Source organism: Bactrocera oleae, chromosome 4 (assembly GCF_042242935.1).
Source record: "Bactrocera oleae isolate idBacOlea1 chromosome 4, idBacOlea1, whole genome shotgun sequence".
Lineage (NCBI taxonomy): Eukaryota > Metazoa > Arthropoda > Insecta > Diptera > Tephritidae > Bactrocera > Bactrocera oleae.
In genome coordinates this window covers 74,692,581-74,707,163 of record NC_091538.1, presented here as the reverse complement: position 1 = coordinate 74,707,163, position 14,583 = coordinate 74,692,581, and the positions used below count along the sequence as shown (strand labels likewise).

Here is a 14,583-nt window from a genome sequence, read left to right as displayed (position 1 = left end):
TATATACATACAGTTATGGACAAAACAATAGGATCATCCATTCAGATTTTGCGAAGGCCAATAAAAAGCAGCTATTTGAGATAATTAATTAAAATAACATATTATATATAATTTTACTCTTCACTGTAAATGTGAAAGTAATGGTAAATTGAAATTAAATAAAAATAATTTTTCGCAAAACTTTAAAATATATGGCTACATTAGAATTTCATTGGACATAAAAATAGGACCAAAGCCAAATAGCATAATATCTTCAAGTATTTGGACGTTAAGGTGTTTGTTCATAGAAAAACACCCCCACACCACAATTCATCCACCTGCATTCTTACACGTTATAGTAGTATTTCGCGGAATATTTTTCAGACGTCAGAAAAAAAACGTTCGCTTCCAAATCCATAAGTCAGCATTGCCACCTTTTGCGATGATCTTCCAAATAAATTTTTTTCAACTCTCTGTGCCGAAAAGTAAGAAAAATCAAGGTTTTGGGAACGTCCTATTATGTCCGCAATCTTACGCTGGCTCTTTCCTTCGTTAGGAAATTGTTGAGTGATTTCACGATTTAAACAACCGAATGCAAAATAACTGCTATTATACAAATTGAAAACTGAAATATACGTAAATATAAAAACATTCTATATTTTGTTTATGAAAATAAGAATACAATTATAATTTACACACTGACCCTACCTTTTTGTCTATGCGCCTGAACGGTTTTGATTAATTTTTAACATTCATTTATTTTATCATTTTCTAACTAAGTGTTTTATACCGAACTTTAAGAACTTCTCCAAAGCATTTAATAGGTCGCGCTCGAGGATCCCAAAGATATTTAATCAAATATACACTTCTTAAAAGCGACCCGTAGGTGCACTTTAAGTTTCTCGAAATTGAAATTTCTGAGATATTTGTTTCAATGCATAAAAGAAATTTTATTAAAAACCGGTATTCGGCAAAATCACCTTCGTACGCGATAGTCAACTTATACCATTACATTAATGAATCATGAAAATGAAAATACACTTTGCTTACACTTGTATTACATTGCTTTTTTGGAGTGTTTTATGTTAAATACAAAGCGTCGGAGCAAGGAGACCTGTGGTAATCCGTACATCCAATCATTTATCCACAATAGTCTGACAGATAATATACTTTATTTCGGTGGATAACTGAATTCTCAGCGTAATGGTAAAACAATAAGGGTAAAGCCAGGGAAATACTTTGAGGTGCTGGCAAATTTTATATAAGGAATGTTGAGTAGGAGCTTAACATTTATTATTCGTCGAATTCGGGAATGGATTACAATCATATTTGGTATCTACATATATTATTAAAAAGAGGAACATTTAATATATTGGATATATCAGCGAAAGGTCAACCAAAGAGTCGGAAATCATTATATTAGATGTATAGGGTTTAGACCAACCAGAAAAAGTCCATTCACATTCGTCCACTCACAGCGTTAAACCTCTCTATATTTAAGACAACTTTTCCACAAAAATCACTATATCGTGTATATTGGTGTAGGAGAAGGTCTGAACTTGTGACATTTTATTTTAGCAGGACTAAGTTATATTCGAGAACATATTTCCACGCAATTTTTTGAATTTTACTCACACTGTCCGATATTTTCAGAATACGGAAGTATTCACCTAATATTACCCATTTTTTACCTAAGGGCATTATCGGGAAAGGATTATTTTTGAACGATACACGGATTGAACGATATTTTCGACAAAAAGTCAGTCATAGGCGCTGGGGTCCCCATATTTGGTATCTGGGGCTTGAAAAGTTATAGTCCGATATCAAAAGTGTTTAGATAATAATATAAATGCCCTATGTGCTTAAAGTCTTATTTCGATAGCCTTTTTGGCTCTCGATTTATATACTGTAAAGTGAAAGAATCCTATGACTTTTAAAATTGTGATATATAAAAAGTAAGCATGGTTCAATTTCGTCCTTTTTGGCATAAGAACGTCGAAATACTTGTAGTGTAATGCCCCAAATTTGGTTTGGATAAAGGATGGACGCTAGAAAGAATAGGATGTGCTAGAAAAACTTGTGTTTCGCCAGTTTGGTTCATATAGCTTTAGCGTTTTGTGAGATATGCACATTAAACATATTCGATTATTATTTTTAAAAAACTGCCAACGGTTTTATACTGTCATTGGATCACTGGACTGTCCGTCGTCCATCTGTGCAAGCTGTGACTTGAGTAAAAACTGAGACATCTTAATAAAACTTGGTACACATGCTTCTTGGCACCATAAAAATGGTGGTATTGCAGATGGGCATAATCGGACCAATGCCACGCTCGCAAAACGCCATTAATAGAAAACACATAAAGTGCCATAACTAAGCTCCACAATAAGATACAATATTGTCATTTAGTATAACGAATCGCATTAGGAAGGGGTATCTGTATTTTAAAATTTTTTGAAAAAGTGGGCGTGGCCCCGCTATCTACTAGGTTTAATGTTAATTTCTCCTAAGCCACTAAAGTTATAATAACCACATTCAAGGTGTTTTTAATATAGTTTTAGCTGACGTGGCCTAAAATACAAGTATGGCAATAAAACTAAGTCTAAATTTATGGCCTTTAAAATAATTCAAGAAGATGTCAAATTTGATTGTAATTTATCCTTGATTTAATCGAATAATGGATGCTCTTTTGCAATATTTTTATACTCTTGCAACATGTAGCTACAGAGTATAATGGTTTTGTACACCTAACGGTTGTATATGATATATAAGCCGCAAATTAAAATGTAAAACTGTAATTTGGAACAGTAGATCGCTGTAGCCAGGCACACCTGTTGGCTCAAAATTTTTTGATGTAGATCTCTTCAAAACCTCTTGAGATATATCAACTTAACTTGCTGAGTAGAAGTGATTTTAGTGTTGGCTCAAAATTTTTTTTAAGTGGGTGTGGCTCCGCCCCTTAAATTGTTTAATGTAGATGTCTTCAAAACTTCTTGAGTTATATCAACTTAACTTGCTGAGAAGAAGTGATTTTATCATCTCTTCAAACTCAAAATGGGTAAAATCGGATAATAACCACGCCCACTCCCCATATAACGGTTATGTTGAAAACTAATAAAAGTGCTATTACTCTTTGAATAAATAAGCAACAAGCATTAAATTTTACAACCAGGATGGTAGAGAAGAGTTTTTAGGATCTGGTGTGAAACTTGAAAAAGGGGCGTGGTACATCGCCTTTAGGGGAAATCCTATATCTTAGGAACCAACCAACCAATTTCAACCAAATTTGATGTGTTGAGTTACCCAAAAATGCCTATTAGACATTGCAAAAATGGGCGTAAATTGGACGACGACCACGCCTCATTCTCAGAGAACAAAACTTTTAATTCCGTCTGATTCTTTCACTTTACATTATACAAATCAAACATAAAGTTATCAGAATAAAACTTTGCACAAATAGTACCCTCAAGTTATTTCATCTTACTAACTTGTGCCCAAAATGGGTAAAAGCGGGTCAACACTTCCCTTAGCCTCCATATACCTAACATAAGCAATTTTAAACGTCCGGTTCACTTTTTACTGGAGGTGATCCTCCGCCTTTGTTCTTGCAAGTTGCAACAGTATAAAATGTTTGGTTACCCCCGAACTAAGATCTTCCTTACTTATTTGATTTGAGTTAACTTGTTTAAATACGGTTCCAATTATATTCCGGCTTGGAATTTTAAAATTTCCACTTTAAACTAAATAAGTAATAAATTCTTACCATGTACATAAAAGTTACCCAATATTGATACATCTACCTCATTTCTTTTTAAGTTGTCACATGTATTCGCATTCGACTTTGTCATCACGTTTCTGTGATTGCAGCATGAGAATCTCACTAGCAACAAAAACAGTGTTTGAAATGAGTTTTCACATTTAATAGCTATGGTCCAGGATATGCATATATGTGTGTAAGCAAACAAGGATATTGATTTACATTTAAATTGGCAGTTGTGTGCGTAAGAACTCATGTGCGCGATTTTCTCGTGACGTCAACTGACATCTCGTGATTCTGATTAATTCTAATTTTTTATGAATTATTCTAAGGAAACAGATCATTTGGGTGTATTGTGAAATAGTATTACATTGGTAAAGAAAATAAAAGATTTATATCTACATACATACATATGTAATTATAGTAAATCTTCTAAATTCAATTTCAAATTCAACATGTGCTAAACAGTCAAATTTATGAACGAAAAATAGTATATAGTGGGAATTCAGACAGAGCAGCATTTCCAGTCCATTTCTGTTATTTTGAGAATGTTAAAATATACACATTTTTTCAGATATCCGAAATCGGTTTACATCTTTTCCTAACCCCATATAGTAATTTTCGAACCTGTGGTTGTTGTTAATGAGGTATCTCACAAAGATAAGATAATATAATAATATTTTGAGGTGTAGTAATTTTTGTGTCCTGTATGATAGTATAAGGGAAGGGATAGCCGGGTGCAATCTGACACATAACTTTCAATGACTGATCTTATAAATGCAAGAGTGTCGAATGTTCGGCGGTGCCTGAACATAGCCCTTACTTAGTAAATACACAGCAGTCGACTCATTGAGATATTTTTTTTAGAGATTTTTAATTGTTTTTACTAATTTAACTCACGATTTACATAATTTTGCTGTATAATTTAGAGTGCTCCAAACAATCGGGAAAGTGATTTAAATCAGGAGTGACCGAAAAATTCACCATAATTATAATGAGTTGCACTTTCTAAAGCTCGTTAACGCACATTTGAGTACCAAAACTACGATAGTTTAAGAGCGGTAATTATGCCTTAACGACACTCACCCTACTGCTTGTTGCTCATACGCCTTGCTGTACAATTTTGCGGTTTTCAGTTTGCGTATCGTTGTAGATACCCGGCAGAATTTGGTTTTGAGTTTATTGTCTGATTTCCTTTAATGTGCGAATGAGAGGATGCAGTTGAAGCTTTAATCACTATTGCTCTGAGGTCGTGGTTATTTTTCTTTTTCTCTCTGATTTTTTGTGTACTAAGTATATTTTTGCCTGAAAGATAAAAAGAATCATGTAATGAAACTACCATTCATACTCACCGCTTTGCCCACGTCTCTACAGCGTGGGCCCTTATAACTGTCGCACTTTTTTGAAGCTTTGGTAGGTTGAGTCAAGTAAGTTGTTATTATGAATATACGCAACATAATTTCGCGTTTCAGATTTTGTGAGCAATAGAATCAAAGGGAAAACCGGTGAAAGTCTCGATGTTAACCACAGATTCGTTCAACGTACTGTGGTTCGATTCAAGAAAAGTAGTAGTGCTGAAATATCAAAAAAACCTGGTCGCAGTTACACGATCAGAACTCCAAGTCTGGTGAAGATACGGAACGACAAAAGCAAATGAGAAGAGAAAGAAGTGATTTGCATATTTCCCGGCAAACAACTTGTGAGATTGTATTTTGTGATAAGAAACTTTTTGTGTTACAGGCAAGCCACAACTCACAAAATAGCCGCGTTTATGCAACCAGTATGTCTGAGCTTCTAGCTGAAAACGAGCTATTGAAAGGTATCAAAACACAATATCTGGGTTTTGGGAGTCATATCAGCAAAAGGAAAACTCCCTTTCCTTTTCATTGATAAAGGAGTAAATCTTAGTGCAAAATATTATTTGGAGGAAGTGGTTGTTGGACACTTCTCTGCTCATGTATCCAGTATGTTTCGCAATAAATCAAATTGCTTCCAATAAGATTTTGCCCCGGTTCATAAAGCAAGAATTGTTCAGCAGTGGTGCAAAGACAATATGCCTTGTTTACTTTCAGCGGATTAACATCCCCATTCATCTCCGGAATCCTTTGGATTTTTGTATATGGGGTCATATGATGGGAAAATTAACATGTACAAAACTTAAAACTGGGCCAGTTTAAGCGCCATTTGCACAGAATTTGGGACAAAATTCCAGAAGAAGTTGTGCGTGCCTGTACTAGTTTCCAAAACCGTGTGAAGCTTTTAAAATCAATAAAACGCGGACGATTTGAATTAAAATGGGCATAATGCAAATTTATAGTCGGTTAAGAGTCTTAGTTCTTAATATTTTAATATTATTTCTTAATTGCCTTTAGTTCTTTGAATCATCTATACACATCCACCCATACTGAATGTTGAGTGTAGTTCAGTCCAAATAAAACACATAAAACATTATACATAGAAACATACGAATGTATAAGTACTGTAGGAATCTTGGTCACATGTGCTGCCAGCCGACTTAGGTAACACGTTTTCATCCTCAGTGTTGCAGCACAGTGCAGCAACAGTGTCAACAATACGCCTATGAAAAGTTCAAATTTCCTTCAAAAAGTTCGTTAAAATTTGCTTGTCTGCAACTTGCGTCTAGTTGACGTTTGTGTGCTGATGTACCGCCATTACTCTTGTGGAAAGTGACGAACTAATAATTTTTTTCGAGTTTTGTTTTGCTTCTGACTTGCACATGTCAACAGCAGGGCGAAACATATCATTGAACCATATGTACCTATATACACATGAACGTGATTCTCTACAGAACAACGCTGAGCAGCTGACTGTTGTAAACACAGCATGTAACTAAAGAGAAATATGCTTGCAAATATTGACTGGCAAAGAATGAGAGTTATGTCAAATAGGAGGAGGGTGTGAAAGTTGCACTGGATCAATAAATATGGAGCATAAAAATTGTGGAGCGGCGCAGTCGTATTAGCAACGGCCGTATCCTATCGGGTTCTGCCCGTTTCATTGGACTAGTCTTAAGTTCATGGAAGGAAATGTTATACTTTCAATTTTTTTTCATTCACAAAAATCAGTAGCTAAAGCTTTTTATGACATTTGATAAATTGTTTTATCGATTTGTTATTTAATGGTATGCCCACAAGAGTAGCATTAAACTGTTCTATTGGAAGGGTGGTGAAAGATTGTCGAAATGTTAAAAATAAAATAGGATGAATAATACATATATATATATGTATAAAATTTCTTTTTGGGAAAAACATTATTTAACAGAAAATAATATTAATATCATATCATAAGTCAATAAAAGTGCTGCCTTAAGGCTAAAACTACAAAACAGTCGAAAGTGTAGACTTTTGCGTAACTGGCAAAACATTGACTTGCGTAGAATTTGAGCAACTATATGGAATGCGTTGAATTATTCACAACCACTTCGGGTTGATTGTGCTTTCCCAAGGTATAGCATGGAAATAGAGAAAATTCAGTGATCGAATTTTTAAGCATTGGTTGTAAATATAATACGTACGCAATTCATCTCATGACATGTGTTTTCTACTCATCTCTCAAAAATTTAAAAAAACCTGCTTATGGCAGTTTAAGACACAAATTTCCTCGCTTTGCTTGATAGCTGCTTGTCAAAGCATAAACGATGAGAGTTGCCAAAACATTTTACTTCGTTTTGCTCTGCTTCCTTTCGAAAACTGTGAACGTAGTCACACAAAAGTATACATCGAAGCCAAAGCGCAAGTCTAAAGCAAAGCGAATCCAAAGTAGATGTGCTTAGTAGTGTGGGTTTAATTAAGAGCGGAAATGTTGTTTACCTTTGAGAATTTCGAATTCAATGAGAATTGCGCATACATTTTGAGAATGTACACATACTTACATACATACATACGTTTATGGTTGTTATAGTACTATTTCTATATAAAAGGTCTGTGTGCCATGTGATAAACTTCAGATAAACGATAGCTTTGGGTGCCAACGGTTGTGCTCTCTCTGTAAATTTTACTATTATAAGGCTATTTAAGTAGCAATGAAAAAAAAAACATCTGAAATTCAAGTCTTGCATTCAAAATGAGTTTTTACAGAAAGTAGATAAATAAAGACGGTATAAGCAAGTTAATGCAAAGGACAACATATGATGAATAACCGTAATTATAAGTGCACCAAAAGATTTTACGCGTCAGTAAGCAGTAACAAGTTATGGAACGTAACAGTTTTAAATGGAAAACTTATAAAAGAATAAAAAACCGGAGCAAATAAACAATTAATCGGTAAGCTAAACGACTTCGAGCACGAATTGCATGTTGTCATGCTGGCGGCGTAATAAAACAAAATATTATATATATATGCTGTATATCTCCGTTAACGCCAATCTCGAAACACCTACATATGTGGTATGTTTGTGAACAATGCGCTAAATTTAAAATCTAAACAGAAATTTCTAACGCTCAATATAATTGTAAAAGAAAAATACATACAGCCTTTCAACAGTATGTTCACATTCATAGGAAGAACCTTGGGCAGTATGTTTAACGCTCCGTATGAGTAATTTGAATTCAGTGATTGCCACATACTTGTACAATCCGTCTCAGTGTCGGAATTTTATTTCTGTAATACTGTTCATCTAAATGTGTAAATGTCTATACTGTTGTCCTTAGTGTAAGAAATTTGATGTATTTTAAAGGCAATCAAAATTATTTATCGAATTAAGAAGTTATTAAAATTTAGCTCAGATTTTTTCAAAATATTTGAATTTCTGTTCAAATGCTTTTCAGACTCTGTTATATGCTTTAATGCTCATAAAGAGCGTTTTCTAAAAGCACCTGGAAAAGGGAGAATGGAACTATCTTCATATAATTGAATCATTTTTAGAATAGAATAGAATACCAACCAATTATTTCATCGCTATTTTCTACACAGATTAATTTAATTTCAGGACTTTAATAATATCCTAATCCGTGTTTCTGAGTTCGTTACCGTTCATAAAAGTTCAATTGAAATATTTGGCGAATAAGCCTAAGTAATTTCTCTAAAAATATGTCTTATTTAATTTATACAAAGGTTCCTAGTTTTACTGAGTAAAATCCAATCGTAGAATTTGTATTCCCTAAAGAGGGTATATTAAGTTTGCCAGCACCCAAAAAGAAAAGTTGGAGACCCTATAAAGTAAATATATATAAACGATCAGCGTGACCAGTGTATATACGCGAACTAGTCCCCCACTTTTTGGGATATCGATATCGATGATATCGGAACACTCGCATATAGCTGCCATAAAAATAATGGCTGATTCACATAGGACTTTTGCATTAGAAATTTGCTCCGACAGATAAGCTCGATGTACGTTTTTGTATGAGATTGTTGACATCGAAGCGAAGCAAAATATTGGGCAACTGTCATCTCTTACGATATGCATCGAATTTGGTGGACATTGGTCAAGTATTTGGTAAGATATGGGATTTCAGCGAAAAATGAGCAGTGTCATGTCCATTGTCCAATTAATCACTATATGGGAGAATGGACGTGTTTATTATCTTATTAGAACCATTTTCACTCTATTTAAGGTGGTGCTAGGTAGATTTGTTCCCAGAATGTTAATTGACATAGATGTGGTGGTTTGTGAGACATGTATGTACATTAAACCTGCGTTTCCATGTGCAAATTTTATATTTTAATTTGTGGCATAGTGATAGCTTTATATGTCTATGAACGTCATTTTGTTCGCGTGACAGTGGTCCGATTTCACCCATATTTATCTTGATATCCACTAAGCTGACCCACTAATTAGCAAACAACAACAAAATTCATATTTTCACACTAGTTTTGAGAAAAGAGTTAACATATAATATATAATAATAACGCTAACATAGTATAGTTGAATCGTAAGGCCTATTTTGTCTTAATTTGAAATTGCGAAATCACTATTTGTAAGTAATATACTTATGTGCTTTTATATCGAATCTTTAACTAATAAGTCTTCATTATTTAAGATATTTATTTCATAAGATGTTTATCTCTTTCACAGGGTTCTTACAAACATCCAACAATTTTCCAGTATCTTTTTATCAGCGAGGCCCTGCTTAATGGATTTAAATTAAATTAAATCAGTCAAAGTGCACTAGACGTCAGATTCGCGTCTCATTGCCAATAAATTGGAAGTGAAATGAAAACTACTTAGGTGTGTCTATGCATGTTCGAATAAACAAAAAACCAATTTAATTTTGCAAGCACGCCAGGACTTCAAGGGAAGTAAATAAGTGTTAGTGTATTTATTTGTGACTTCGAAGCAATTGAGAGCAGTCGCAAAGGCACTCAGCGGTCGTCTCAACATTACCATGCCAGGGCCGTGTCAACGCCTTCGTTTACCCTCTTTAGCGGCGGTGATGCGTACAACACGCGCTTCTACCACCGACTATACCTCTATTACGATTCGCAAAGAGCAGCGTCGCGTCGTCATGATGGGCGCTGCACGTGTCGGCAAGACTTGCATTATTTCGCAATTTCTCTATGATAAATTTCAAGCCCGCTACAAGCAAACAGTGGAGGAGTTGCATCGTGGGGAATATGAGCTGCCAGATGGCTCGGCGTTAACGTTAGATATTTTAGATACATCCGGTTCTTATGAATTCCCTGCAATGCGTACTTTATCGATATCAACAGCGGGCGCCTTCATCTTGGTGTATGCGGTAGATGATAAACAATCGTGGTTTGAGGTGGAAAGACTAAGGAAACAGGTGGGTAAATTGTTGATTTTGTGAATATTAAGATGAAATCATGCCATATGCATGCATCATATGTTTGACAGCGCAATAATTAAAAGAATATATATCTGTGGCAGTTAGCACAAAGAAAAAAATAGATAAATCATCTGTAACTAATGGATAGTCATCCCACAAAAGATCCAAATGGCTTTAAAATTATGAGCTAAGCAAAGTGTCAGTAAGGCGTAGAGCCAAAATAGACCATTCTAAATTTATTTGCGGAATTCCCCAAAGATCACAATGTATATGTTAAATACTATATATTAAATCATTTATCAAACTCTTAACTATTATACACGCGGTTAAATTCAACTCAAGATACTATAATAGTTTATTAATGTGGTATAACCACTTCCTATTTTTTCTCTTTTTGATTATGCAAGGTTATTTGATTTATACCAATTATTTGATCAATTCTGTACTCTCCAAGGCTCGATAATTCGAGAGGACATTATACATCCTTTGTATAAGTTTATCTTTGAAAACATGTCCAGGGAATGCGAATTAAAAGCCCAAACATACTCGGTATATATTATATATATGTATACAAGTATATACACATACATACGAATATGACCATGCTCCAATCTGGTCAATGATAATTACCTAATATACGTAAATTGATTCATGGCCTTCTTAATACTGTTGCCCAGATTTTAGGAATCATTTCATTGTAATTTATTATTAATAAGTGCAACTATTTCCTCATTACAGATAATAGCAAAGCGTGGCCTCAAGGTACCCATTGTCATCGTTGGTAATAAGGTGGACATAAACGAAGCTGATCGGCAGGTGGAGCATGAGGTTACTGAAATGATTGTATGTGAGGATTGGAAAAGCGGTTACATCGAATGTTCGGCTAAAGAGAATTTAGGCATTGTGGAGATTTTCAAAGAGTTGTTGGTACAAGCGAATATTCGCTATAACCTAAGTCCTGCCGTGCGGCGACGGAGGCAGTCACTACCTTCCTATAGCATCGCCACAGCGAGAATGACAAGCGCCACAAAGAGCCCATCACATAAATATACATTAAAGCGTCACTCATGCACTATGACATGAAGGGCATAAACGGATGTACCGGAGCTGCGCTGATTATTTCGATATTAGAAAAAAAAAAACAATACTAAAATGAGGTTAAGCATTTTGTAGCTTAAAAGTGAATCTGCTAAAAGTGAATGCCATTTTATGTGAGGCTTTTCCGTTATGTATTAATGTACGTACCAAAACTAAGGCTTATGGAAATATAACATATACATGTTTACATAAGTCAGTGCACAGGTGGGTTCCATTACGGTGAAAACATTGCATACATAACACAATTTCGCTCAGACTTTTATCTGGCAATATGAATTTCCGTACGAGCCATTAAAGCCATCATTTCGATTGTTCATTTTTTTTGTTTTTTTTTGAATATGTATCGAAGAAAAACAAAAATACAACATGATAACAACAAAACTAATTAGCGGCGTGTTCATTCTTCTTTGTCCTTATATTCAAACATATATCGTTGAACTGGTTTAAATTTAATGCGATATGTTATGGAAAATGGAATATATGTTAATCCAGAAAATAAGCATTGGACTTTCAAACTGACATAAAACAATAAGAAAACGCCAAATTGTGTAATTCGAGAAAAATGCACTGATAGAAGTATTTTTGAAAGAGGTGATATTATTTTTATACCATTTGTATGTACCTGTATGTATATAAATAAATTATATACGCATATGTGTATATGCGTTATTATAATTGTGTACATGTTTCAAACGAGTGCAAAATTTAGTAAACATTTGTAGAATTAAAGTTTTCAAAATCCAAAATATATTTAAATACTTTTTTTAAAGAATTATATCAACTGTAGACTAATCAAATGTTGTTATGTATGTACCTATGTATAATCTCACATATTTAAACCACTGTCAGTATTTTATATGATTTAGCTGTGGTAGTTCATTATTTAACGACTTTTTACCCTGAAACACACACACATATACAAACGTACATCCGTTTAAATAATATAATTCAAATGTCTAAAGTGAAAATGGAATTTTCCGTATCTACTAATTTAGAGGAAACTTAAGACAAGATAATTAAGTTAACGAAACAGACTTGACGTCAAAAATTTCTGTTAATATATATGTACATATAGACTATATTAAGTTTAAAATTTCTTACTAAATGTGCAAATAAAAATGTATAAGTATTAATTCAGAGACAACGTATTTGTATTTACAACGTGTTTTCAAAGTTTCTGAGACTACGAAGGTTACTGAAATGGTATGTTAAGTTCTGTTCATGTTTTGTATGAGCAATGGAATAAGCAGAAGGAAAGAACAACAATAATATTTTTATGAGTTCAAGATACTATATAATGAATGTTACGACACATATATAATGTAAACAATAAGATGCTTTAAAATGCATCATAAGTGGTAAACGAGTGCATGTGTAAAATACAATCTCTAAATATTTACAAAACTAATTGAGAAACAAAAAATTGAAAGAAAAAAATAACTTTTGGTATAAGGGAGTTACAAAAAAAGAAGTAGAAATGTTTTGCAGAATTTATCAGTTTTGTAATATGTATTTAATTATAATAAAAAATTGCTTTCAGATATGTGGATTTATTTTACACGCGATGTTGCTTCAAAAATTAAGTTAAACATTTAAATGAAAATGGGTAGATAAAAACAACAACACACTTAGATATTATTTTGATATCTTATACATACATGTACATATATACACACATATAACAAGTAAGGAAGTTGTAACTTCGGGTGTAACCGAACATTTTAAACTCTCGCAAGTTGCAAGGATCAAAGCTTCAGGTGTTGGCAAAATTTTATATCAAAGGAAGTATTGATCCGATTCAACCAATTTTTGACACAAAGACATATTATTATTGTGGGTTTCATTTACTTATTTTTTTATATGAATTTCAATTATATATCTTACACATTGACCGATATTTTCGGTAAAAAGACAACTATAGGCAATGGGGTCCACATATTCAGTAAGGGGCTTTAACAGTTTTTATTTGATTTCGAGAATTTTTGGTCACAAGGTGGCATACTTTTAACGCATTATTCACGCAAAGTCTTACCTCGATACAATCATTGTTGCTTGATTTGCATAGTGGAAAGTGAAAGAATCAGATGGAACTTAAAATGATATTATATGGGAAATAGGCGTAGTTGTAATCCGATTTCGCCCATTTTCGAACTATAACATAGAAATATGAGAGGAATTTGTACCGAATTTGGTTAAAATCGGTTAAGCAGATCCTAAGATATGAGTTTTCACCTAAAAGTGGGCGGTGCCACGCCCACTATCTAATTTTGAAGTCGGTTCCTATAAAGTCATCTCATACCATCCCAGAGATACAATTTAATCTTTCTGGCGTGTTTAGTGCTCGATTTATCGCGCTTTTAGTAGTTTTAAACAGTGCCGCTATATGGGGAGTGGGCGGGATTGTCATCCAATTTCTCCCATTTTCACACTGTCGAAAGAGGTTCTTAAAGAATTGTTCCGAGTGAATTTTTTTATTACACTTTTTAAAGAATTTTAAACTGCAGATGCCCCTCTCAAATGTGATCCTGTATACTAAATAAGAGTCTTGTATCTTATTGTGGAGCTTAGTTATGGCAATTTATTTATTTTTGAGTAATGGCGTTTTGTGGGCGTAGTAGTGGTTACGCCCATCTGCAATACCAACCGTCTTACGGTACCAACTAACATGTGTACCAAAAGATATACAAATTTGTACTCAAGTTACAGCTTGCACAGACGGATGGACGGACGACCAGACAGTCACCCGGATTTAAACTCGTCTCTTCATCCTGATCATTCATTTATACATATAACCCTATATCTAACTCGATTAGTTTTAGGTGATATAAACAACCGTTAGGTGAACGAAACTGTTATACTCTGTAGCAACATGTTGAGAGTATATAAAGGGGCGTAGCAGGGCACACCGGATACAGCTAGTATAACTATAAGTTTACGTTTTATTAGCCCATATCACATTCAGGAAGGGAAACTGCGTTCTGATTATAAAAGGAAAACAAA

At 33.9% G+C, this 14,583-nt stretch overlaps 1 protein-coding gene across 2 annotated transcripts; it reads left to right on the top strand.

The window, feature by feature from the left end:
• The first annotated feature begins 7,707 nt into the window (after positions 1 to 7,707).
• On the top strand, positions 7,708 to 13,126 carry LOC106621300 (ras-related protein Rap-2b). 2 transcript variants are annotated; one of them, XM_014240130.3, is made up of 3 exons: positions 7,708 to 8,019; positions 9,774 to 10,482; positions 11,224 to 13,126. In XM_014240130.3, exons 2-3 carry the CDS (start codon positions 10,084 to 10,086, stop codon positions 11,566 to 11,568), a joined length of 744 nt encoding a protein of 247 aa, XP_014095605.1. In that variant the 5' UTR covers positions 7,708 to 8,019; positions 9,774 to 10,083; the 3' UTR covers positions 11,569 to 13,126. The 2 variants fall into 2 exon arrangements, with proteins under 2 accessions (XP_014095605.1, XP_036223799.1); XM_036367906.2 differs by lacking the exon at positions 7,708 to 8,019 and adding an exon at positions 8,037 to 8,142.
• The last annotated feature ends 1,457 nt before the right edge of the window (positions 13,127 to 14,583 follow it).

Bases quoted from the DNA above. Each gene is read 5' to 3' on its own strand.
- LOC106621300 (XM_014240130.3), top strand. From the start codon at position 10,084: ATGCCAGGGCCGTGTCAACGCCTTCGTTTACCCTCTTTAGCGGCGGTG. The intron at 10,483-11,223 runs GTGGGTAAATTG...TCCTCATTACAG, and splicing joins TGGAAAGACTAAGGAAACAG to ATAATAGCAAAGCGTGGCCT.